The sequence below is a fragment of the Amphiprion ocellaris genome, chromosome 4 (assembly GCF_022539595.1).
Source record: "Amphiprion ocellaris isolate individual 3 ecotype Okinawa chromosome 4, ASM2253959v1, whole genome shotgun sequence".
NCBI classification, from domain to species: domain Eukaryota; kingdom Metazoa; phylum Chordata; class Actinopteri; family Pomacentridae; genus Amphiprion; species Amphiprion ocellaris.
This window is the reverse complement of record NC_072769.1, coordinates 40,524,648-40,550,739: the sequence shown is the minus strand read 5'-3', so window position 1 is coordinate 40,550,739 and position 26,092 is coordinate 40,524,648. Positions and strand designations below refer to the sequence as shown.

Below are 26,092 nucleotides of genomic sequence, written 5' to 3'. Positions count from 1 at the left end.
GATGCCACTCAATGATGTTATACCTTTTTCAACTCACAATTTAAATCTGGAATCTAATTTATTTGGTGGGAAGTTGAGAGTCATATGCACACCAACTCAGAATTTTTATATATTTTTCTAATTTATATTCTTTTACTACCCCTTTCCACACCTTCAATACAGATTTTATCCACGGATTTTCTATTTTGTCTATATAGTCCTGCAGGTTTTTATCCGGCAGTAATGCCTGAGTGGGGATGTCAGATAATATTTTACATTCAATGTCTTTCCATTGTGCTTCATAGGATGGATTACACCAACACAATAGTGCTCTAACCTGTGCTGAGATGTAGTAATTTTTTAGGGATGGTAGACCCCAGCCTGCACTTTCCTTTGGTAACTGTAGTGTTTTATATCATATACGAGGTCTTTTTGCCTGCCATATGAACCTTGAGATCATCTTATCCCATTCAGTAAAATGATTTTGGGTGATTGTAACTGGGAAGATTTGAGAGAGATATAAAAATCTCAGTAAGACGTTGATTTTTATTGTTTCTATTCTTGAACTTAAACTTAAATAGGGGATGAGGCTCCATCTCGACAAACCTTCTTTGATTTTGTGGTGTAGAGAGTTATCATTTTTTTCAACCATTTTTGATGAGTCTTTAGCGAGAGTTACACCTAGATATTTAAGGGATGAATATTTATTTATGAATATATGTTTGCTCTGTATGTGGTCACAGAAGGTTGATTGTTGAAACATACCCATGAAAATAGTTGTTAGTCTGATCCTCAGTGTTTTGTGTTTAAGGTCGGAGGCAGTGGTGTGCCATCGGTGTGCTGGTCGCCATCATGATCGTGGTCCTCATCCTTTTCTTTGCACTCTGATGTCAGCGACTTCTGACCTTTTGACTCTGTTCACTGACTCCTCCCTGCCAGGACGGACGGATACAGATGGACCAGAGATGTCTCTCCTCCTCGCTCTTCCATCATTTTCTTTCTTCACATTGAGGAGTAACTGGTGACCCGCAGAGTAAAGTTAGGATGTTCTCCTCCACTCTGCTTTTAATGGTTCTAGTGGGGGAAAAAACCAGCTGGCAGGTGTCAGCGGTGGAGTTTAGCGAGGGGGAAACCCTGCAGGTGTTTCATACTGGTCCAATCTGGCTCTTACTAGAAATAATGGTACTACTGGATGCTGCTGCTGTTGGGTTAAAAACACAAGAAGAACGCTTCACAAATCAACTTGCATTCAAGATATTTTCAAATCAAGAAAATTGAGATTTCCTAAAGTGCTCAATAGCAGTAAAAATGTGTTGATGTTGATGAATGAGTGAACATCTTTAGGTGGAGAGAAACAGACTAAATGTGTCAGAACAGCTGATGTGACATCATTTCAGCAGGGGTGTGAAATCTGCTTCTTGGCAGGTTTACTGAGTGAAAAGTACTGATTTAAGAACTCTTCAATCAATGAAAATGTTTTTTTTGTGTTTTTTTTTTGCCCACAGGAGTTGTGTAGGAGGGAGGAGGTCGGGGTGGGGTTTTTCAGCATTGCCTTAAATATATTTTTATACCATTTTGAAATGTGCAGTATGTTCATGTGCCTACACGTGAGTCGCAGAGGGAAATTAACTCTTAACTAGCAGTTCAGTCAGGAGTTGGGGAAGCTTTGGCGGTTTCTTCTCCAGTCCGACACCACAGCAGCTGATTTCACTGAACATATTTCAGCTGAAGGAGAGCTGTGAGTGGCTGCTGAAGACAGCTGCTGTGGTGATGGATGCTGCTGCTCATCTGCCAGACACTTTGTCAGAAACGTTGGACAGAAATGGTTCATTTCCTGTCCTGATTGTGATCCGTCTCAGCGAGGTGAAGTCAGGTCTGCAGCCGGCCGCCTTCACACTCCTGCAGACGTTAAAGCACACGATTGGCCGAGGCTTTGTTCTTCTGGCTGGGTGATGAGAGACAACCTTGGCTCAGAGCGAATGGGTTTGCCTCTTTTATTGAGAAGCTTCAGCTAATGAGAGGAGGAATAGTTGCTGGGCAGGATGGCTCCACACACAGCCCAGAGTCAGGCCTATAGCTCCCTCTGCTGGAGGCCTGCGGTCATGTTCTCACAGTCCAGTGTTGCTGCGCTGTGTAAATACAAAATAATGCTTTAACTGGATTGTTCTGTGTAGATGGACATTGTTCTTGTGAAAGCTTTATGCAGACTCAATTTTATTTTAACCCAAATATCCTGATTCAAGCTGTCAACTTGTTGGTTAAAGAGAAAATTCCAAACATAGTTATAAGGCTTTTTTTTTTTTTTTTTTTTTTAAACTAAAGGTGTCAGAGGTCAGATACCTTTTGCTCAACGCATTAAGAGTTAGTGATGGAGGCTCCCTTCCTGCCACAGCTTTTTACATTTTACTCCTGTCAGTAGTTAATGTGTGCTTTTAATGTGCTTTTACATATTCAAGCCGTCGCTCCTTAAATGCTTCAGAGGGGAAAATGAACTAAAAACTTAGCAAATGGTTGCATAAATGAAGCACTCATGTGGTTTCCTCTCAGTTATGTGTCACTGTTAGACCTCTATAAGCCTAATGTATATCTATGAAGGTGAAGACATCAGGGAAAGGGTTAGGATTTTTAAAAAAGAAACTGCATTTGCTGTTTCAATTCAACCTGATGAGAGATGTTACATAATATGCAGTAGTATCACATGTGTACTTCGCTGATGAGCCGAGTTTTCTTTTGTTTGTTACCAGATCTGGGATGTAAAAATGCTCGGAGTGTTTTGCAGAATCGATGGTATTCAGGCAGTGAAAATTGTGACAGAACTGAACATTGATTTTGCAGTGTTCTCAACATTAAGGCAGTCATTGTGGAGGTCCTTGCCAACAAATCTGTTCTGAGCAAATTAAAGCAAGACTTTGCAGCTCTTCCAGTTGTGGTGTAACGACTTCAAACGGCAGGTTACCATGCGGTTAGTGAGCTCTGCTACGTCTTGTCAAAACTGATTTCATTGCAGCAAGCATCAGTGTTGAAGTTCTTAACTGGGCTACGCTTTTAAAGCACACATGCTGCTTACTTCCTAACATTTAAATGGCTTCAAGTCTTGTGGGAAAATGATGCAAACATTGTCAAAGGTGGACTCTGGTTAAAAACTGCAAATGAAACTAAATGACTCCTTCAGCAAAAAGTGCCAATAATCAGAATTGTATGTATTCTGCCACAACTAGTAACTTTACCCTTGAAGAGGTGTGTTTTGGGGATCTGAACATGTAAAGTTTCGTACAGTATTAGTCGCTGTTGTGCCGTTAAAGCTAGATAGCATGTGTGTCGTTTATATACTGTATATCCGTGCATTTTTACTGCCTCTAGTAAACAGAAGGGTAACAACAGCAACCACATGTTAGCATTTTTTTCTGCTCTGCCATATACGATTTTTAAAACTGTTGAGCAGGTTCGTTTTTTGAGATAGAAAACAAACTACTTCTCTCCAATTAAGCTGTTTATTTTCTACCATCAGTGTCTCAAAAGAATCTTGATCAAGGACCTTTTTCTGTCTGGAACAGCCTCCCAGAAAATGACAAAGTCTGATATGAACAGAACCTTTTATACTGTATGGTGAAATGTGATTCGTTATAGAACACAAACATATCATTGAAATATTAAACAGTGATTGGCTAAAGGTGGGGATAACCGTGGTGTAGATTTAGCTCTCCATTAGTTGGTGCACAGATACGTTCATATCTCTTGGCACAAGATTCATCCAATCTCCAGGAGCCCCACCCTGTAAGAGGAGCCTTCCTGCAAACTTGTTCCTCCTTTTACCAGTTACTATTATTCCATCGTTAGCTGAGATGTGAAGGAGCCATTAGTGGTATCTCATATCGAGGATTATTATGGTTTCTCCCTCAAACAACCCTGAGATAGCAGTGTCAGTAAAATTAGTTGTTACATTATAAGAAACTAGGAATGTGCTGTGTATCAAGGCCAAAGCTCTATCTTTGTTAGTGTGTGCATGTGCAGAAGAAGAAACATTTTTTTTGTAAGTGGTTGTATATTTCTAGCCTGACCTGTCTGTGTCCATCAGAGCTTGGAGTTAGAGCTTAGCTCCATCTCTTTCCTTTTAAAGGTCAAGCACAACTCATGGATTCATTGCACATTAAATGGTTGTTATCAATATTGTAACACTCACATGTAATATCAATTTTAGTGTTCAGCTAGCAGTATCTTAACAAACAAATCCTAACAAAACCATATATTTTATTCTCATACATGAAGGTTAAGTGTTGTGTGGCAACATCTGCATAAAATGCATCACACATGATTGTTTTGTTACTGGCATCCAGAGATTTCTCAGATTGTTCAGTGTGGTTTCAGTAAACTTGTTAAACATTAAGTGAACAAATGTCGGTGCCAGCGCTTGTTTCAGATGTCTGTACAGAGGTGCAGCTTCCTCGCCGTATGTTTAAGTGAATACAGTATTCTGAGCTCCAGTTCCCTCTGGGGTTTCTTCCTCGGATAAAAGCTTTCACTAATATGTTGAAAAAAAAATGCGATTTTTCAACATGTGAAAACGTGCCATATGATGAAATAATGTAAATGAGGCAGTGAAAAACACTCCAGAAAGGTTTTCTTTGAAAAAAAAATCATCATGAATTTTGGCGCAAAAAAAAACGCCATAGTATACTATGTCAGAAAATGTAATTTTTCAACACTAAATCTTATTGAAAAATATGTTTTACTTATGTCCACCTGTTTCAACCATCTCTACCCCTCATTAGCTACCACTCTAAGGTACATTATACAACAAGAAGTTCAGTAGATGTCACTGTGTTTTGAAATAGCATGCAGAGCAAGTTAGTCTGCTCACAGGAAGTTAACACGAGCAAAATCATTCCTCACATGAGGCCTCTGTTTGCTGTGATTTTCAAAGGTAAAGTAATACTTTTGACATATTATGGTGCCTAAGGAGTTGCTGAACACAAATGTGTCATTTAAATGTTAAAAAAAAAAAAAAAAAAGATTTAAAAGGGTAAAATAATGTTTCTCAACCATTTGGTAGCGGTCAATATTTTAAAAATCACTGGGTCTCTTCATAAAAAAAAAACATTGTTGTTATTAGTGCCACAAAGCGATAAGAAATATAAAGAAATAATTTTTTCATTGCCTTTTTCTTGGTGAGGATGTTAAAGGGTTAACTTAACATCTGTAAACAAAACAAAGACGTATCAACAAAGTTTTCTGTTAGAGTTTGTGTTCTTGTAAGTTTAACTCCAAGATTTTAAATACTTTCATTTACTGCAAATGAATATCTACTCCAAATTTCTGGCTAATAATCATTATCAGCCTTAAAAACCCACAAAACACCCCTCTATACTGGACCACACTTAGTACAGTCCGGTTCCCCCTTCTATAAATCTGCTTGGAATCGTCCACTTCCTGTTTGTCAAAGTGGCCTTCTACCTGGACAGGTTTTGTTGGAGCTCATGCAACAAACATTTTGGGTAAGTGCACTTTAATATGGATGGATGACACTGAATTAGAGTCTGTTTTAATGAGACTGAGTTAAGATGTGTAGCTCTGTCATTAAATAGGAAATTATTTCTCAGAATTCACAGAGGAAAGTCTGAAATGTTTGCTAGGTTAGCATCCCACATGTTCTTTGGCTCAGCTAAAGCTAACTCTCTCCAACTTCTGGATCTCTTGAGTTGCTTGTTGTTAAAATATCTTGCTGGAGGTGCTGAAGCTCAGAAAGTCTGAGATGTTTGTTCAGAATAAGCTCATTCTCAAGTCTGATCTGAACTGTCCTCTTTTGTTTGAACTTTCCCTAAACTTAGGAGTTAATGACAGAGCAGCACATCCAGACTCAGTATCATTTATGTAGAGATTAAACTTCAGTGTCATTCATTGATGTTAAAGTGCAGTTTTTCAAATGTTTGTTGCACATGCTCCCGACCAAACCAGTCCAGGTGGAAGACAATGTGAAGAGAAAGCTCCAGAGGATGAATATCACACATTTACGTTGGAAATAAATTTCCTTTAATTAGACATTGTCATGCAAAAGTTGAATTTCCCTTTAATGATGTTCAAATCTTTGTTGAGTGTTTTGTTGATGTTGGTTTCTACATGTTTTCTGACACCCGGCCCCAAAGATTAAAACCTTCTACGGCTCACAAGCTGCAACAATTCACACATTATCAACTATCTTTCTGACTAAACTAAGATAAAAAGTGAAAAACCGCCTGATTCCTGTATCATGAATGTAAATCTTTATGGTTTTTATGACAGTAAACTGAATATATTTGGGTTTGATATTTTATAAACCAAAAGAAGAAATGAATTAGTGGAGAAAACCATTAACAGATTAATGGACAAAGAAAATGTGTTTTCCAGCATATATGGCTGAATTACTCCAACATTACAAGATACATACAATTTTAATTCTATTTTATTCATATAACACCAATTACAAGTCAAATTGTCTCAAGACGCTTTATTTTTATATTTTTTTGTCATATTTAAAATATGACAAAGTAAGAAATTTAAACCTCTTGACTAATTCAATTTATTATTTGGTTTTTAAGAGACTGACAAAATAACTTCCTCCACTAAAACTAATAAACATGAGGTCAATAGAAGGAAGAGTTTTAAATACTGCAGTCCCACGACGACAAGAATAAAGTTTGTCAACAAAAACTAAATCTGCTGCTGGATTCCATTAAAGTCCTAATAAATGATAATAAAGTGTGATTCTAAAGGTTTGTGGTGCTAAAAATCTCCAAGTAAAGATATCAAGTTGAACATCTGGATGGAGGTTGATAAAAGTTGACCTCCCTTCATTTCTCTGGAGCGACTCCATGGATTTTATGGATGGTGGTTAAAGACCTGCTCTTCTAGTGGTCTTCCTTCTAGTCGCTGTAAAAAGTCAGTCCATCCTGGCCGACTTCAACACCTCTTCATGACAACTTGTTCTGCCTCTGACCTGGTGGAAACTCCAGAAACTGGGGAAAACCTCTCGAGACTCGAAGAACTCGTGGAGACTCAAGAAACTCAGGAAAACCTGTGGAGACTCGAAGAACTCGTCGGGCGGGGGAAGGTGTGGTGGGTGGTGGGGGGAGGCGGGGGAGTAGAGGGGGGAGGCCGCCACCCACCTCCCTGCCTACTCTCCGCCCTGACTCCACCCAGACTCCGCCTTGGCTCCACCCATGTGGTGACTTCAGAAACTACGATGGCAAAGGGACGACGAATTTATTTCTTTTTATCTGATCTGTAGCTCAGTGAGTTAAGGATTTGCCTATGGAGCTGCAGGTCGCTGGTTCAAGACCAGACCCTTCTTAAATTTTTTGAAAATCCTGACAAAGACAAAGAAAGAAAAGTGCCAGTGGCGGGTCTTGAACCTGTGACCTTCGAGTCTGTAGTCATTCTTCTTATCTCCTGAGCTACTCGCTCAGATACTAATTCTTCTTTTTTTTGCATATTTGTCATCTATTTTTTGTCATTTTCGAGTTTTTTTTTTTAACTCGAGTCTCGACTCGACCGTTTTTCTCAGGAGGCTGGACTTCAGCCTTTGTGCTGGAGGGTGGAACCCTCAGTTCCAAGACTTTCCAAGCCTCCACACCTCCCGAGTCTTCAGGACCTGAGCTTTCACACAGTCTGAGGGCTGAAATTTTCTAAGTCCCACAGTAGTTCTCTGTTTGTTTGAACCTTCAGACAGTCTGAGGACTGATATCTTCTAAGGTCCTGAGTAGTTCTCTGTTAGTTTGAACCTTCAGACACTCTGAGAGCTGAAATTTTCTAAGTTCCACAGTAGTTCTCTGTTAGATTTAACTGTCAGACAGTCCAAGGCCTGATATCTTCTAAGTTCCTGAGTAGTTCTCTGTTAGTTTGAACCTTCAGACAGTCTGAGGACTGAAATCTTAAAAGTTTCTCAGTACTTCTCTGTTAGTTTGAACTTTCTGGTTAACAGAAGCCTTAAAACTTGTGACCATGAGTCTTGATTTCACATTTAGATCATCCATCTGAGTTCTTCTCAGACCTTCACCTGTGGGTTTTTGAGAAATCCTCAACAAACTTTGATTCTCTTCACTAAACAGTAAAGTTTGTGGAGATCGGAAGGTAACATTAGTTTGATCGATGCCTTCAACTACTAGTAGACTTTATCTGGAAAGCAGTTTTCTGAAATGAATTCTTAGTAAATCTGTCCACAATCAAACCAAGAACATAGAAAGAGGAAATGTTTGAAGAAACAACTTGATGTTTTCATTTCAGACTAGAAAACACTTTAAGACTTTCATCTGTTTTTGCTGTTTTTCATCGTTTTATTGTCTCTTTTGTTTAATTTGATCTTCTAAAGTCTAACTGGTGTCTTTTCAAATGTTTTGTCTTTAGTTTGATTCTTCTTAAATGTTTAGTTTTGCTCTTTTCTCACCTTTTATTCTTTTCTAATGTTTGATTTGATTTTGAAATGTTTTGTCTTTCGAATGTTTAATTGTTGTTTTTTCAAATGTTTTATCGACTTGTTTGAAAAATGTCCTTTTCTTTCCCAATGTTTAATTTTTCGATTCAATCTTTAAGGTTTTTCTTTTTAAATGTTTTACCACCTTTTAATGTTTAATTTTCTTTTTAAATGCTTCATTGTATGTTCTGTTTAATTCCTATTTAAAGTTTTATTGTCTTTAAGATTTAATTTTCTAATCAAACATTTAATTTTTTAATTAAATGTTTTGTCTTTTTAAAGGTTTAACAATCTAATTAAATGTTTCGTATTTTTTAAATGTTTAATCTTATTCTTGTTTCAAAAGTATTTTTTAAATGTTTAATTATGTAAAATATTTTCTCTGTAATTTATAATAATTTTATTTTAAAAATTTTGTTTAATTTCATACTTACATGTTTTGTATCGTGTTTAATTATCTCATTCAATATTTTGTCGGTTTAATGGCTTTTAATTGTATTTAATATTTAACTTCATGGCTTTTAATTGTATTTAATATTTAACTTCATTAAACCGACAAAATATTGAATGAGATAATTAAACACGATACAAAACGTAAGTATGAAATTAAACAAAATGTTTTAAATAAAATTATTAAAAATTACAGAGAAAATATTTTACATAGTTAAACATTTAAAAAATACTTTTTAAACAAAAACATTTCTTTTAAAGTTTTATTGTATAATTTTTTTCCCTTTGATTTAATTGCTTTTTGTTATGTACTTTATTTCTTTAACCTTCTTTTTCTGTCAAGATTTTAACCCCAACCTTAATAATGAAATAAACCCTTAAATCACAATGAAAATACTTCTGTTGTCACAATCATGAGTTAGTCAATTATTCAGTTTATCAATTCAACTTTATTTGTTTAGCACCTTTCACGCAGATGACAAAACTAAACAAGCAAAGAGAAAAAACTATGCTAAAACTAGGCTTCAAACGCAAAAACATTAAAAAAATAAAAAGATTTAACATGGTAATAAAATCTGTTGTGTCCAGGGGATGGAGGGAGTTTATTGAAGTCTTCCTGGGCTCACATGGGAAATCATTTAAAATATAAACTTGATATTCAGTCTAAGGAAACTGGAAACTGCAGTGACAGAAGAACAAACAATATCTCCTGTTTTCTCCTTTAAGATAAGATAAGATAAGATAAAGTTCTTTATTTCTCCCCACTCCAGGGGAAATTTACATTGTTACAGCAGCTGAGTCGACTCTTCTTGTGCTTTCAGACCAAAGAACTACAGACTCTTCACAACCTGCTCAAACTCTTGGTACAGGACCTCACCACATGGGTCAAGAAGGTTTCCTTCTCATTTCTACTCTGAAGCTCACCTTCTCCTGCTCAAACTGCTGACAAATATTTCTGCTGCTCTAAAGTCTGGTCTCCAGAACTTCCTAAAAACTCTCAAAGTCTCTTCTGCTGCAGGTTGCTTTGTAGAACTGTTCCAGAAAATCTCACTAAACCACATGGAGGGGCCTCAAGATAGTCGTCCAAATGAAATCGTACAAAAACCAAACTAGCACAACCCAAATGCTAAAGTCTCCTGCAGCCTACCAGAGAACCTCTGAGAACAGAGAATCAGGACAGGAACTCTTACCTTCTGGACAACCAATGCTTGTTCTCAAACAAGAATACAGAATGTGTCTGAGCAAAAACCTCTGAAGACTCACTACAGCCAAGATAAAGACACAACTCAGCTGTACCAAATCCACTAATCACTGCACACATTCGCACCATGTGCTAACTGTGGCTAAAGAACCACCTTTACCAAGACAACTATCCAGTACAAAGCCCTAAAACACACCAAGAAACACATTAAAGACGATTTTACTGCTGGAAGCTGCAAGCCAACGCCTAAAGAACAAAGTAAATAACGGAGCCAAACCCGGTTCACTGGTGAACAGAAGCAGAGGAAATGTTTGTCTGCAGCTAAATAAAGCAGGAAGACACTGAGCTGCTCAGGTGTTCCTGATAACACCAAGCAGCCACCTGGACAGCCAATAGGAACACAGCTTACTGGAAGTCCAGAGGGCTGGCTTAGTGAAGGAATTTTTCTTTAAATTTGAAGCAGAAAGTTAACAAAGAAAGTTGAAAACCACCTTCTGATCCCTGAAATCTCTGAGTTTTCACACAAAGAACACCTGAACATGTCAAACTGGTTCCATAGTAGAACCATCATTGTAAAAACATCATAGTATGGTGTGTTGCTGTCTAGGGTCGCCGAGGAGCAACACAAAAACAGGACAAACGCTGGTTTCCAGGGGGTTAGGAGGATATTTATTTGAAAGAGGAAGTTTACAACAACACAACATGTGAGCAGAAAAATCACAAAGTCTGTCTTTAGTTCAGCTGAAAATATTAGTTTTTGTCTTTTTTATTGACCAAACTTTTCAGGAAGTAGATGAAGAAGAATTAAAGCTCTCATGTAGAAGTCCAACTTATTTTGGATCCTTGTGGAGAGTTTAATCTTAAAAGCTGTTGAGTTTTTAGAGTCACATGGATTGTTTTGACATTTAATAACCGAGTCCTGAAATAAAATTACAGTTGTGGATTTCTGTCATTTAGTCTGGACTAAACAAATAACAGCACCATAAATCTCAAATGTCATTATGAGGAGGGTTAAAAAATGTCATAGTATAGCATGTCGCTCAACAATTGTCATAGTTTAGCATGTCGCTCTAAAAACATCATAGAAAAGCCTTTAGTCCACAAAACGTTGTTATGTCCCAGCTGTCTGAAGTAGGTGAGGAGCAACAGAAAAACAGTCCAAACGCTGGTTTCCAGAGGGTTAGACGAGTATTTATTTGAAAGAGTAAGTTTACAACAACACAACATGTGAGGGGGTTAAAAGCAAATGGGTGTTAGTAAAATAAAAATAAATAAACAGAACTAAAAGTGAACTTCATGTTGACATTGATGGGCATTCCAACCAGGAACAAAGTAAAAGATAATCAATAGGAAAAAAAACTCTTCCTGTTCACCTCTTAAAACCCAAAAACACACCGCAGTAGCACCCTAAACTAAAACTACCAATGGGTTCCCTGTTTTCCTTTGTGAACAGTTCAAAGGTCCCTCTCTATCTCCCCACACATCCACCAACCACTGGAACACATCTCCAAAGTTCTGCTGGGCCAGCTCAGCTTCCCCTCAGAAGAAGTGCTGCCACCTGCCAGATGAAGGAGCCTTTTGAGAGGCAGCTGGCATCGTGATTGGACTGTACTTTGGTCTATTCCAATCCAGCTTCAGCTCCAAAACTTGTGTATGCACAGCCGTGTACGAGGCATTGCCGTGCATGCCTGCATAAATGTTCATGTATGGATTATGTCGATACCAATCTACTGTAGTTGTATGGAACGAAGTCCTCTGACCAGACTCCAGGTCAACTGGAAAATAGAATAGTCTAATTTCATCTGCATGCAGTTTAAACACTATTATAGTAGATACAGTCATGGAAAAAATGATTAGATTGTTTTCTTCAATTTCTTGTTCATTTTAATGCCTGGTACTACTACTGGTATACTACCTAATGAATACAATGAACACAACAAAAAATGTAGCTTATTCCATAGTACTTTATGTCCTATTTGACATTCTTCAGCTTCACTGTATTCCAGAGTATATAAGAGGACATTTCATGTCATCAGCAGCACATGTAAAGGTCTAGAGTGGGTTCCTGCTGACATTCAAGCCGTAGCACAACTCAGAAGCTGTCAGCTCTCAGATAAAGCCTAAAACTAAAGAATTATGTGAAGCCACAAAGGCAGCTATCATGAGTGAGCGACAGATAGCCAAAAAACTGAAGATCTCCAAGACAGCCGTTCATTATGCCAAGAAAAACAAGCCCAGCATGGTTCTACCAAACTGCTAGCTGGTCAGGAAACGTCTTTCTACCCACCAGATGACCGTCACTCATCCGTTCCTGTCAGGAATCATCCTCAGACCTCCAGGGACCTTAAACTGAGTGGACGCTGTGGAGAAATGGGACTTGTTGGACAAGGACAGTTGGAAAGTGACTTGTTGAAGCTGGTCTGAAGTCACACAGGACAGGAAGAAGCCCTTCATCAGTGAAAGGCAGAGGAAAGCTGGTTACTCTTTGCTGGGATCACAAGGACTGGACTGTTGATGATTGGGCTAAGGTTCTCTTCAGGGATGGATCCAGTTTTCAGTTGATGTCCATCCAGCCAACTTACTGGTTAGGAGGAAGCCTGGAGAAGCTACAAACCAGACTGTCTGCCCCTACAGTAAAACATGGGGGTGGATCAGTGACCATCTGGGGTAGTTTCAGTCTGGGTGGAACAGGGTGAATGAACCAGGTCATGTCTGGAGCTACTCTGGAAAACAGTCTTCTTCCATCAGCTGGAAAACTCTTTCCTGCCTCCAATGACTGGATTTTCCAACAAGACAAGGTCAGTTAAAGCCTGGATGGAGAACCAGAACATTGGAACCATGCCTTGGTTGCTCAATCACCAGATCTAAATCCAACTGAAAACCTGTGGAAAATCATCAAATGCTAAATGGAGAACCACAAGCCCAAAAACAAAGCAAACTAGTTAGAATTGGTTCAACAAGAATGGGCTGCTGTGATCAGAAGCTGGTGGAGAACATCCAAGACACATGGCTGCAGTCATCAGAAACAATGGTTATGAATCAGCACTAACTCCTGTGTGGATCATGTGACTAAAACAGACAGAAAAGAAAACATGGAATCCTAAAACCTGTTTGTGGCAGAACAATGCCATAGCTACTGATAGAAGAACTGAAGGGATTTTGGTTATTATCAAGAAAACCAAGGAAAATGTCTGATATCAGCTCTGAAATTAAACTCTTATGAGATATTTTTGTTGTTATCATTTTATTTGTCAAAACAAATGGACCTTTAGTGGTACCAGGCATTAAAATGAACAAGAAATTGAAGAAAACAAGAGTGTTCTAAAGATTTTTTCCATGACTGTATATATACAAACAGTGAACTTTCCCCACTGTGGGATCAATAAAGTTTATCCTTATCCTTAAAATGTTGTGCATTCTCAGCAGTAGTGTACATGTACACAATAAGTAGCTATGACCTACTATGCAGAAAAATAATATGTTAGCAAAAACTACGTGTCTGCAATGGAGTATAATCGAGGCTTAAAATCGCAATCTGTTACCACAGTGATCACCGTTGCGGAAAACTCTAAAGCCGCGATTCCACAAGCATCTACTCGGCAAGGTACGGCTCGCCACTATTGTATTTGACTCGGCTCGTCTCGGTTTAGTTGTTTTTCCATATAGCCTCATCGTGGGTGGAGTCGTCATAGCGCAGCGAGCCGAAAGTCCCTAAACGTCATTTGCGTGCGACACAAACGCAACATAACGGAGACGATGGTTCACCTGCTGCTCGGTCTGTGGCTTTCTGTCAGATTCAAAGTAATAGAAGAGTCGGAGAAAACTGAGAGCAGCGAGTCGGAACACTCAGGAGACACACAGGAGAGTTTGGGAGGCGATGCAGCAGCATCAAGCCGAAGACGAGGATATGAACGAGACGACATATGAGGGTAAGCTAATGCTAGTTCGCTAGCTATCGTGTATCAGTCCTGTGAACGACCCTGTAATGGCTGCAGTTTGTCTCTATTAGGTATTAAAATATGTATGCTGTGTATGTGTTTCAGATGCTCTCTGATGAGACTTCATGGGATTTACCTGAAGCAGCAGCACATGAGCCTGCAGTGGCACAAGGTGTAGAGGAGGAGGGCAGAGATGTACAGGATGCACTGATGCACTACGTGTCATGCAGAAGTTAAGTTATTCTTCTCGCTATACTTCTGTTTTTCTGTCCCCGGACCGCTATTGTTTTCTTTAATGCAATTCTGACAATAAACTTTTGTACCTTTTGCAGATGTGTCTGTGCTATTGTTTTATTTGTGAAGGTTAGCAAGATTACATGACAAATTAAACACCAAAACATTAAAACAGCTGTTTTAAGAATATTCCAGTTTGATAAATCAGTATTGCTTTGGTGTAATTCAGTCAACGGAATTATGAACCATAAAGGAGTTTGTATTAAAACATGTTAAATCCCATTAAACATAAATGCATTATTAGGGAATACAGAATTGTTTGGTTCAGACTGTTGTATCTTTTCCTACCAGTCTTAACAGACAAAATGAAAAGTTATGATGCAATCACATAAGTCACAAAATAGTTTATTAGTCAGCAGCAAAATCAAAACTATTTACAATGTTCAAAGTACAAACTGTGGTGGGCCTCTCCTACAGTGGAGGGCTAAAAGTAAAACTATATACAACTAAATCTCAAGTCTCTGTGAGGTGGACTCGCTGGCTGCCCACTACCTGCCCCAGCACACCCAGTACTACCTGCCCCAGCTGCCCCAGCACACCCAGTACTACCTGCCCCAGCTGCCCCAGCACACCCAGTACTACCTGCCCCAGCTGCCCCAGCACACCCAGTACTACCTGCCCCAGCTGCTCCAGTACACCCAGGAATGACTGGTTGAAGGCAGCATTCTGGGCCATCTCCTCCACTGCAAGGCCGCTTCATTCTCTCTTGCCTCGCTGAGGAGCAACCAGATGTTCTCATCATGCTGGGTGCCGGTTCCGCTCCTTCTCAGCCTGCATCTCCACAAGGACACTTGGAAGGTCCAATTTTCTGTTGCACCTTTTCCTCTTGCCTAGACCAAAGACAGAAAAGTGATCAGAATCAGCATTAATGGCCAAGTAAGTACACAATATACAAGGAATTTGGTTTCGGCTGTTGGTGTCACACTAGGAATATGGAAGAGAATAATAAAAAATAAACTATAGAAAGAGGAACAGGGAGGAAAAAAAAGTAGCAAAATTAAAAACAATATATACAGAAATTTACAGCTAGACTGGAATAAACACATTAGCAAAACGATAATTGCTATAAACACAGTAGTGCAAAAGCAGAGAATGCTGTTCATGGTGAAAAAAATGCTGTACATGTCCATTTGAATACTGACTATTGTACAGGTGTGTAGGAATGGCTCAGCTGTTTATTACAGTGATGGCAGTGGGGAAGAAACTGTTCTTGTGTCTGGTGATTTCTGTGTACAGGGATCTGTAGCGCCTGCCAGAGGGGAGGGGGGAAACAGTTTATGTCCAGGGTGAGTGGGGTCTCTGATGTTTTCTGCAGTCCATACTATAGGCTGTAGTCTGTTTCTGTCCTGCTGTGTGGCTGATCCAGAGGTGCACATGACAGGTTGGATGACTGCAGTGTAGAACTGGATCAACAGCTCCTGCAGCAGGCCATGTCTCCTCAGCTGTCGTAGGAAATACGTCCTCTGCTGAGCCTTTTTCAGGATGGAGTGGATGTTCGTCTCCCACTGCAGGTCCTGAGAGATTGTAGTCCCCAGGAGCTTGAAGGACTCCACAGCTATGATGTGATGTGTTTAGCCACCCGTCCATTGATTTTCAATCATGATCATGTCTTTGATAGTTTTACTTTAATAAATTTTTGGCACTCTTTAACCGATACACAAGCAGTACCTCCTCCACCACAACTAAAAACAACATGGTGTGAGCTTCATTTCATCTTGTGCACATTTTGGAGTTACTAAGAACAGCTGTGTTTTCTTATTTCTATGTATATTTTCATCCAGTTTCACAGCTACCAAGTGACTATAAGAAGAATGGTTGCAATACTACACCGCACCAGAACGTAAATTAATTAGAGTGACTTTCTTGTTAAGTCAATGGAAAAAATAAATGCAGCTGCATGTGTTCTGTTCATGTGTCACTGTAGCTACATGTAGCTTTCATCAGGTGTTCCTGAGCTGCCTGCTGCACAGTTTGCATTTACACCTGTCTGAATTCTTGGTCGTTGGTCTCACTGTTCTGATCATGCTTGCAGGCATTTACACCTGTAGCAATAATAACAATGCGAAAATCAACCATGCTCTCTGTTTAACGTGTCTTACCGGTGATAAGACGTTGTTGTGACGTGCTGGAGGTTGATGTTGACGGGGTCGGTGTCCGAGTTGGTACTGGTGCTGAAGCTGATGCTGGAGAGGAGGCAGGGAGCTGGGGGCTCCATGACGGAGGTGGAGCAGGCTTCGCATGTGGAAAGGGATTCTTGAACAGAAATAAACACTCACCCTAAGTACACGAAAAATACGACATTGTAACTTGTGAAAAACATAAACCTGTACGACCACTAGCTTAGTTCGTCATGCTGACTGAAGTATTAGCTTCTGAGAGCTAAACGTTAGAAACAGCAGCACGAAATACAAGCGGAGCACAGAGTTAGCGCTGATGGCTAACTAGCTAGCGCCGATGGCTAACTAGCTAGCTTATTGTCTGCTACAGGAGACAAGGACGTTACTTTCTAAATATACTTGTTTGCTTAAAGGGAGCTTGCCACCAATGGGATAAATGATGTAAAAGTTTCTTGAAGTCACAAAACACTCACCATTCTTGAACGTCTCCAACATGCAGCAGCTGAGTCTCCCTCCTGTTACTGGCTGGTGTGGTGCCAGTAAATAGCTTCAATTAAACCTCTTCCAACACCTCCTGGTTGACCCACGCCGGCCGCTGTGGTCCTTGGTGGACCAATAGTCATTTTTGAGCTTTTTCAGCTTCTCCCTACACTGCTTCTGTCCTCTTTATATACAGTCTACTGTATATGTGAGCGGCCATCCGCTCAGAGACCTCCTGATAAACTTTCTATGTCCAGCTCCCTCTGTATTCTTTGGTCCACTACCAAAGACAGAAAAGTCTCAACCTCTTCATTCACCCACTGTACAGGTCTGGCTGTCATATTAAAATTATAAAGAACAGAGAGGTCCGTGAAGAGCAATGCACACCGTCGCTGTTTAGTTTTTTTTAAATGCCGGTTTTGTTTTCGTGCTGGAGTCGCTCTCGTGTGTCGTCACTCCCTGTCCAATCAGTGGCCTGCACTATGTAGACGTCACATCTCGGCTCACTTCATCTCACTTGGAACCTCAGCCTAGAAGGTACGGAAAATCGTGCCTGATACCATGCACTAATCCATATGGAAACGCTCGCAAACAAAGACGAGCCGAGCCGCACCGCGCCGAGTAGGTGCTTGTGGAATCGCGGCTTAAGAGCCAAAGTATAACAGCACAACATGTGGGCTAAAACTGCTTTCCATCGTGGAAGGTGTTCTGGATAAAGACGAGGAATTAAAGAGCCAACACAGCTGTAAGGTCAGTCCTGTTTGTTACAAACCTTTTATTAAGATATTCAGATTTTTCCTCATTTTTAATCAGTCTGGTTTCTTTTTCTCTTTACAGTAGTTAATGTGCAATTATCTTTATTACTGGGTCACAGTTAGGAATTCACAAAGTTATTGGCACTTGGAACACATGAGGGAAACACTGGCATGTACACGGGGCGGGGGGGCAGCGGGGTGGGCAATTGGTTGGATGGAGGGGGGCAGGGCTGGGGTAAAGGTCTGTGTGTGTGTGTGTGTGTGTGTGTGTGTGTGTGTGTGTGTGTGTGTAGTGGGATGAGGTTGGGTATTTTCTTTGACATCAGTAGATGCTACTGCATTGTTTTCGTTATTTTTTTTTTGCTTTTTTTTTTTTTTTTACTTCCAAAAGCTGTTATTTCACTTTTTCATTTTTCTGGGCTATGAAGAATAATAAAGAATAATACCTCATGCTGCGAGTGCACATCTAACAATCAAACTTTGATAGTGCTTCTATGTCATAATGTACAGTTTATATATTTATATGTTTATAGTGGGGAAAAAAACGCGAAAAAGAAAGAGTTCTGCAGACTGTTTTACCCAACAACACCAGAGACAAGGAAGAGAAGGAATAAAAAATAGTCATTCACGGTTGCCATTATCATATGTAAGCCCCGCCCCCCCACTCCCGGTTCTGTACTGTGATTCTGAGGTAAGACTGTGTTGACATGGACTCTCGACTTGTGTCCCGTTTCTGTAAAAACCCTGCACTGTACGCATTCAAATGGCCCGGGAGGCTCTGCTGAGGCCCCTGGGTTTGTTCCTGAAAAACAAAAAAGTATGTACCTGCTTTGTAATGGCAGCCACAGCAGTTCCGAAGCTGCTTGCAGCGCTGAGATATCTGTGGGGGTTAAGGTCTGCTATGGCTGAGAGCTTCCGAGGTAAACTGGTTCTTTTTTTAAAAAAAAAAAACTGCATCAGTGACACGAAGACGCGCACACGTGTCCTGCAGCACATTCTGAGAGTCTGCAGGTGTGGCTGCGAGCTTCTGCATCTCAGAGGTTTGCCCGTTTTGTATTCATGTATACATATACAGTATATATATATATATATATATATATATATATATATATATATATATATATAGATATATATAGATATATATAGATGTGTGTGTGTGTGTGTGAGAGTGTGTGTGTTGTCTCTGGTGTGTGGGGATTTGGGAAAGAGCAGAGTAAATGTTTCTGAATAGAAGACTATAGACCAGCAGACAGCAGGAAAAGAGAGTTAGAGGGCAGGAGAGGCCGCGATGAGGAGGAAGAGGTGGAGGAAGAGGTGGAGGAAGAGGTGGAGGAAGGCGGCTGAGCAGAGAGGGAGGGATGGAGAGGTGGAGATAAACCGTGAGGCTTCCCCTTAGGATCATGATCTTGGTTTAAGAATCTTCCGTCCCCTTCCCGCTCTCCTCTGTTCTCAAGTTTAGCCAGTTTTAATACAGAGTAACACAAATGCTGACATTCCTCCAGGTGTTCAGCAGGGTCTCTACACAGGAAAAATCCACCTTCTGCTTCCTAAACTGCTATCGAACATTAAGACTTTTTATTTGTCTCAATTTGGCCACATTCCCATCAGCGTTTAGGTGCAGGAGTTCAAATAAGACAATGTTTCTCAGTTGGATGTGCCACCAGATGTGCTTTCTCAACACTTTCAGGTGATAATATGGCAGGCGTAAACGTGATTTCAACACCTGTGCTGCTTAGTTAATGTTGCTCAGGGAGGATTTTTCCTTTCACATTTTGACTGAATTCAAAAATTTCAGAAATCAGAGCATTTTCCCATCAAACACCATGAGCGCTTTGACAGAAATTGGAGTTGGAAAGACATCAAAGCTCACTTCATTGATTTGAGATGAAAATAATGTGACATTTTGAGGAGAACTTCTGAAAGTTGGGTTTCCAGTTCTACTGAAAGTTTTGGGTTGACTCTGAACAAATGGAGCATCAGATGCTTGCTGGGTTGTCGCACCTTCCTTGGTGTTTTTTCCTGATTCCTCTCCAGGTCTGTGTAGGAACCCTGTTTGAATCAGCACCAGCCTTCACCCTCTACAGGTAACCCTCAGCCAACTGGACCGCCCCCCAATCTCTCCTACTCCCACCCAGTGGAGGCAGGTCGAAGGGTGCACCCCCATCGCTTTACAGTAAACAACAAATGTCATACAGAGAGAAGAGAAACAAACATACAAAATAAAAAAAGGGAATAATAGTACAAAAAGGTAAAAACAACAAAAATAAGGAACTTACCAATATTTTTTTTTTTTAAAGCAAAAACTCACATTACATCTACAGTTCCCACCCCCCACTTCGACACCGACATCCACACCACAGCCAGGAGTGACACAGTGAGTGCGCTCAGGAAGGTGCAGAGGGCTTTGGCTCTCCATGACAGTTGAGCGCTCGCCCAAAGGTGCTTTTTTAAAGACTATTCCACTCTCTGCTCATCACTTTTGTTCCTTTCTGTGGACCAGCAGCCAAGACGGCGACCGGGAGTGAAAAACAGACGGAGCGGCTCCTGGATGGAGGAGTCGAAGCACAAGAACGGCTGCAGTGCTCTTTTCTTTTGGAAGTCACGTCAGCAACTCTCAATCTACTGACAGCTCTATTTGGCATCGCGGCCCACGAGTTGTGGACGTTTTGGTGGATTTTGTGTCGGATTTGAAAACATGAGCAGCAGAAGCCTCCGGCGGCCTGCTGTTAAGGTGCTCAGATGAATACAGTGATCGAGACTCTTTGATTACAATCACAGCTTCTGCAGGATCACTGCTTCGTGGGATCCCGCCACCTGGTGGTGTCAGCAGTTACTGCAGCGGCCGAGCCCCCCCTTCTCTGAGTTGCAGTAGCTGCATTCAACCACCGGGTGGCGTCTAAAGAGGAAAAAAAAACATTCAAGCAGCAGTAGCTTATTCTTTGTGGAAAAGCTGGTCCGAGAACCAGGTCAAGTAAACTTACTTTGGGTCGATTTGTGATGTAAGTTTAGGCAAGCTTGGCAAAGATGTGTTTGAAACGTCGAGTAAGATTTCATCCATTTCATCCACTTTTTACAAAACAGACATTCAGACTTGTAGCCTTAACATGAAGTGAGCCTGGCAGCGTTTTGTTTGCCTCGACTGTCCGTCCGTTTTTCAGTCGGCTCCCGATTCCGTCCCGGCAACAGCTGCAGTACAGTAAAACCCAACAGCATTAAACACGCCTCCACCCTCCCCACCCACAGCACCTCAATCATACAACAATGCAAAAATATGTGGTTCTCTTTCTCTAAACTATTTTACAGCTAACCATGTCTCCGCTTTCTCTTTTTGTAATTTTTTTTAACACAACTTGGCAACTCTACATACAGGTGTTAATGTTGACTTATTAGTAGCATCTCCTTTAAAAGAACTTTCAAGAACTACAGTACGCTAACTTAAATGTAGGAAACATGAACACGATAACAGAAAATTTAACTTTCATCGCTTTGAGAAAAAAACAAACAAAAAAACTTCTGCTCTGGCCCCACTTAACCTTTAGTCAGAAAACTGTGCTCAGTCATAGCTGCCCTACAAAGGGGCAAAAACTGCAACCTGTGATGACTTTTAAAAGGTCACAGGTAAGTTTTATATCTCATAAAAAGATACTGTGTGATATGCAGCCCATAGTCCAAGGCTTACTGTTCTATAATACAGTTTTTTGCTCTTTGTAGGTCAGAGGAGTGTTCAAAACTTCTTTATGAAAATCATTCTCTCCTTTCTTCTCTCAGCAGCGTTCAGCTACTGGCTTGTAACGTTTCCTCAAAATCAGAGAGGAAATAAAACGGACACAGACAGATATTAAAGAAAGTAACGCTTTCGCTGTGCTCGTTGTAAGTACACCAAATCTAGATTAAAAACCCTGGTTCTGAAACCCAGTCCAAAGCCCCGTCCACAGACAGAAAGCTCTCCTCCACCCTCCGATCACGACTCCCACATTCCTGTCATTTACAGATCTCACAGTGACAAAAATTAGTTTTCAAAATTAGAAAATGTTCAACTTCCATGTTGTTTTCCTGCCTCCATTAGACAACACTGTGGTTCCCTGTGACACCAATAGAAAGTCTGGCAAAACTTATCTCTGCTACATGAAATTACACATATTATTGCTTTTTTTTTCTCTTTTCTATCATTTTAACCAGGGTTTCAGCTATTATTTTCCTTGTCGATTACTTTGCCTCTGTTGAGAAATTGTTTTGCGAGTGAAACCACAGGTTCCTGAGCCCTTCAAACTGCTTGTCTCTTCCAACCAACGGTCTAAAACACCCAATGATATTCAATTTAGCATCACAGACAACTGAGAAGACAAGCAAATATTTACATTTGGAATCACAGGAGGAGCAAGAGCCAGCAAATGTAACAGTGTTGATCAGCTTCTTATTTAATTATTGGATCTTCTGCGCTCTAGGTCTAACTCTTTATTAAAATTAGATACAACTTCATATCAAATAAGGCATCATAAGGAAAGGTTGGGAACCACTGTACTGTCAAACTACATGTACATCCATAGCACCTCTGTTCATCAGGGTCCTGTTGAGTCAAAAAGCCACAGTTTTTCCAGATCCCTAATTCTTGACCTGAAGATTAGCCTGGTGTTTAACGTAACACACACTGACAACTGCTGGCAAACCGACAGCCAGCCAGGCCAGATCGCCTCTACAGTTGCAGCAAAAATGTCTTCACATTATCATATTGCAGCGCTTAACAAGACAGCGGGGTGGAAAAAAATCTGCCAAATGTGTTTCTGGACATAAAATATGTTTTTTCTATTCTTCAATATAATTAGTGCAAATTCAACTTTGTGGAATAAAGAATGCAGCTTGTTTCTCTTGTTTTCCAGACTTTTCAAAGCTGCATTCTGTATCTGGATCACCGTCGGCGTCCACTAAGTGGCTGCTTGTCTTGCTGGAGCTGTTTTGAGGGATTTAGACAAATCTACCGTTTATTCATTCAGCCCCTAACCCCACCCTTCTGCAAAATGCCACGCTACATAAACAAACCAGCACCCAGGTATTTATCTAGGCAGCACAGGGCCAGAGAGAGACAATCACCTCCTCCTCCTCCTGTCATTAGTCTCCCCTCTCTCCTCTCACTCTTGTGTCTTTGTCTGGATTGAGGCTTCGCTCATGTGACGGCAGAATGCCGCAATGCCTCGTCTGTCCTGAGAGATTCTTAACAAACATCTCCTCCTCAGGAAGAACAGCACCACCTCCTCCTCCTCTCTCCTCACTGCTCAACTCAGAGATAATTACAATGATATTTTTTAAACCCGTTTGGTCACTTGGTTCAACAGTCTGGTTGGTATTCACCTCATGATTGGCTGCATCTCATGTGGAAATTCTGATTGGTTGACCACGGCAGCCAGGGGAATATAGGGACAGAGAGACCTTCCTCATCAATAGTCTGATTATTAAAGGTGCAGTAAACACAAAAAAATTATCTTACACTGGATCACAGTGTCCCGCAAACACACAAAGCACTGAAGTGTCTGGACATATCTACCAACGCCCATTTATTTTCATATCTGCATTCCACATGTATGCACACACACACACACACACACACACACACACACACACACACACACACACACACACACACACACACGCAGCAACATATTTGGCAGCCCCATCTGTTGTTGTATACGGCAAATGCTCACCCACACATGCACACACTCTCACACATGCACACACTCTCACACATGCACACACTCTCACACATGCACACACTCTCACACATGCACACACTCTCACACATGCACACACTCTCACACATGCACACACTCTCACACATGCACGGGGATCCAGATATACAGGGGAGAGTTTGGCAGGGATTTGCATTCTGTGAAGAAAATGGAGTCGAGACAGAAATGAAGCAGCGGTGGATGGAAAATGATGGTTCACGTAATGAAGCAACAAGGGACCGACACTATTTAGCTCCTTCCTGTGTGTGTGTATGAAGAGAGAGAGAGAGGAAGAGAGACATCAGGGGACAGCCAGGGAGAGAGACAGAGAGAAATGTATACATAAAGAGGAGGCGAGACAGAAAGAGATGTAAACAAAGAAAAGAGAAGACAGAGAAGCGCTCTGAGAGAAGCGAGGACAGAGAGCAAGAGGGAAAAAAATGAAGAGATGGAGGCGGGGGGGGGGGGGGGGGGGGGGGGGGGGTGTCAGAGTCCTGGCTGCAGTTGTGCTGCTGTCCCATGCAGGACTACAGGACGTTTAGCAGGCAGCGACGGGACATTCAGGAAGGGAATGTGGGAGACAAGGAAGTCTAGAAGGAAGGAAGGGCTGATAGAAGTAATCTGCTTTGTCTGGAAGTGACTATACATTTAAATGATTTTTAAAAAAAAGCTCGTCCAGGAAAAGTACAGCTGCAGCTTTGAAACGCAACATGGCCGCAATCCATGTGCAGCTTTGATACGACACGCGTGTGCTGTGGACGCAGATATGTGACTCTGCAGATGTGCACGCATGTATAAGGCAGAGGAAAGAAAGGTATGCCTCTCTGTGAGGCAGACAAAAACAAACAGCCACTCATCTCAACCTCTGTGCACATACCACCCACTCTCACACACACACACACACACACACACACACACACACACACACACACACACACACACACACACACACACACACACACACACACACACACACACACACAGACCTTGCAGAGCTGAGCACCCAAACCACCCACACAGTGACAGACATGCGCAGTCACCGCATGAAGCCAGACACACACGTATGCAGCACATAGATCGAGACGCAGACCCAGCCTGGCATAGGCATGCGCACTACACACACACACACACACACACACACACACACACACACACACACACACACACACACACACACACACACACACACACGAGCACTGTACCACTGTCAAAAGCTCTTTCTAGTGAGGAGGGAGACATTAACATGCCATAAATGGAGATAGAGGGAAGCGAGAGCGGAGGAAAAAAAACTGCATACATACATTAATATGCGCACACACACGCACATTAAAAACACACCCACACATCATTCGCCCACCCACACACACACACACACACACACACACACACACACACACACACACACAAACACGAAGCCTTCACAAACGTCTCCCCAAACCCACCCTACAACAAACCACATGCACAGAAACACACATGTACGTACACACTGGTATGCATGCATGCATTCACACCAACCCATCGAAGCATCCCAGCCACCACCACCTCTCCTCCTCCCCCTCTTCCTTCATCCCTCCCTCCCTCCCTCCCTCCCTCCCTCCTCTCTAGAGAGACTTACACTGTCCTCTTCTTCCCTCTCAATCTATCTCAGATTTTTTCTTGTCCCTCATTTTAATGCAGTGCTTTTTGTTTCACACAAAGCACTGGAGTCAAACCATTTCTAAAATGGAAAACAAAAAATAAATGTGCAAACTGTGTCCCATCACCCCCATGTCCTCCCCTCATCCCCATCACCGTGTCCTTTCCTTCTCTGTGTCTCACACTCGTTCTCACGTCTGTCCTCAGCTACTGAACTCGGTCGGGTCTCTAGAAATCGTACCGGGTGCTCCAGAATAGACGGCGGGGCAAGGCAGGAGTCTGAAAGCAACAACAACACAAACTGCTACCTTGCACCTCCCTATTTCCTCCTCTTGGCCTTCAGGACAAGGGTTCTTTGACTAATAGCCTTTCTTAAAAGTAATAATAAAAAACTTGATGTACATGTATATACATTTAAAAAAAAAAAAAACAAAGTCACGTAAACATCTTTCCTCAAAAGCCAGGTCATAAAAAGCAGACAACTTGTTTCATAACACTGATCAATAAAACTGGTTCAGTTCAAGATGCCTCAAAGGCTGTTTTTTTTTTGGTTCTGTTCTGGGGTGTTCCAATATTTAGATTTTATACAGCGGCGTTTCTGCACTTTGCTTCAGAGACCGTTAAATAGCAAACTCTCCTCCTTGAGTGTGTGTGTGTGGTAGTCTAAACATCATTATGAACCTGTGAGTGTGACATTAAACAGTTCGTGTCCACTCCTGACGCCACACTGGCAGTAAGGTGCTTTAGGTTTCTTTCTGTTGATTAGGAAAAACATAGGCAAGATGTACAGTTAAAGACATTAAAAAATGAATGTTGATTGTGTGAGAAGTCCTTTCTCATTTGGGTTCTAAAGTATGAGTAATTTTTAAGGGTGATAATACTGAGGCATATGTTTTTGATATGCTTTTTTAGAGTGGGAATCATACAGCAACAGGAGTCCAATGTAGTATGTCTGGCTCACCAATCCAAGCAAGGGAATAATATTATTAAGCGTTGTGCTGTTGTGCATGTTAGACACTGATGATTCACGGCTGTCCGTTACATTTAACTTCAAACTAAGCAACATCAGCCGACAGAAAC

At 41.0% G+C, this 26,092-nt stretch overlaps 1 protein-coding gene and 1 long non-coding RNA gene across 4 annotated transcripts in view; one reads left to right on the top strand and one right to left on the bottom strand.

The window, feature by feature from the left end:
* Positions 1–11,016, top strand: part of LOC111588704 (syntaxin-10) — a 31,844-nt gene extending 20,828 nt beyond the window's left edge. For 2 of the 3 annotated variants that reach the window (XM_055010022.1, XM_055010021.1), the window contains one exon: positions 9,694–11,016. In XM_055010022.1, coding sequence (XP_054865997.1) covers positions 9,694–9,818 — 125 coding nt within the window. In that variant the 3' untranslated portion in view covers positions 9,819–11,016. Of the gene's footprint in view, positions 1–790; positions 2,899–9,693 lie in introns of those variants that run through there. The other variant, XM_023299204.3, reaches the window with a different exon arrangement.
* Positions 11,017–14,634: 3,618 nt separating this feature from the next.
* Positions 14,635–18,765, bottom strand: LOC129348763 (uncharacterized). Its single transcript, XR_008601450.1, has 2 exons — positions 16,405–18,765; positions 14,635–15,135 (listed from the first exon to the last, which is right to left on the bottom strand). It is a non-coding gene; the product is annotated as an uncharacterized LOC129348763 (long non-coding RNA).
* Between the last annotated feature and the right edge of the window lie 7,327 nt (positions 18,766–26,092).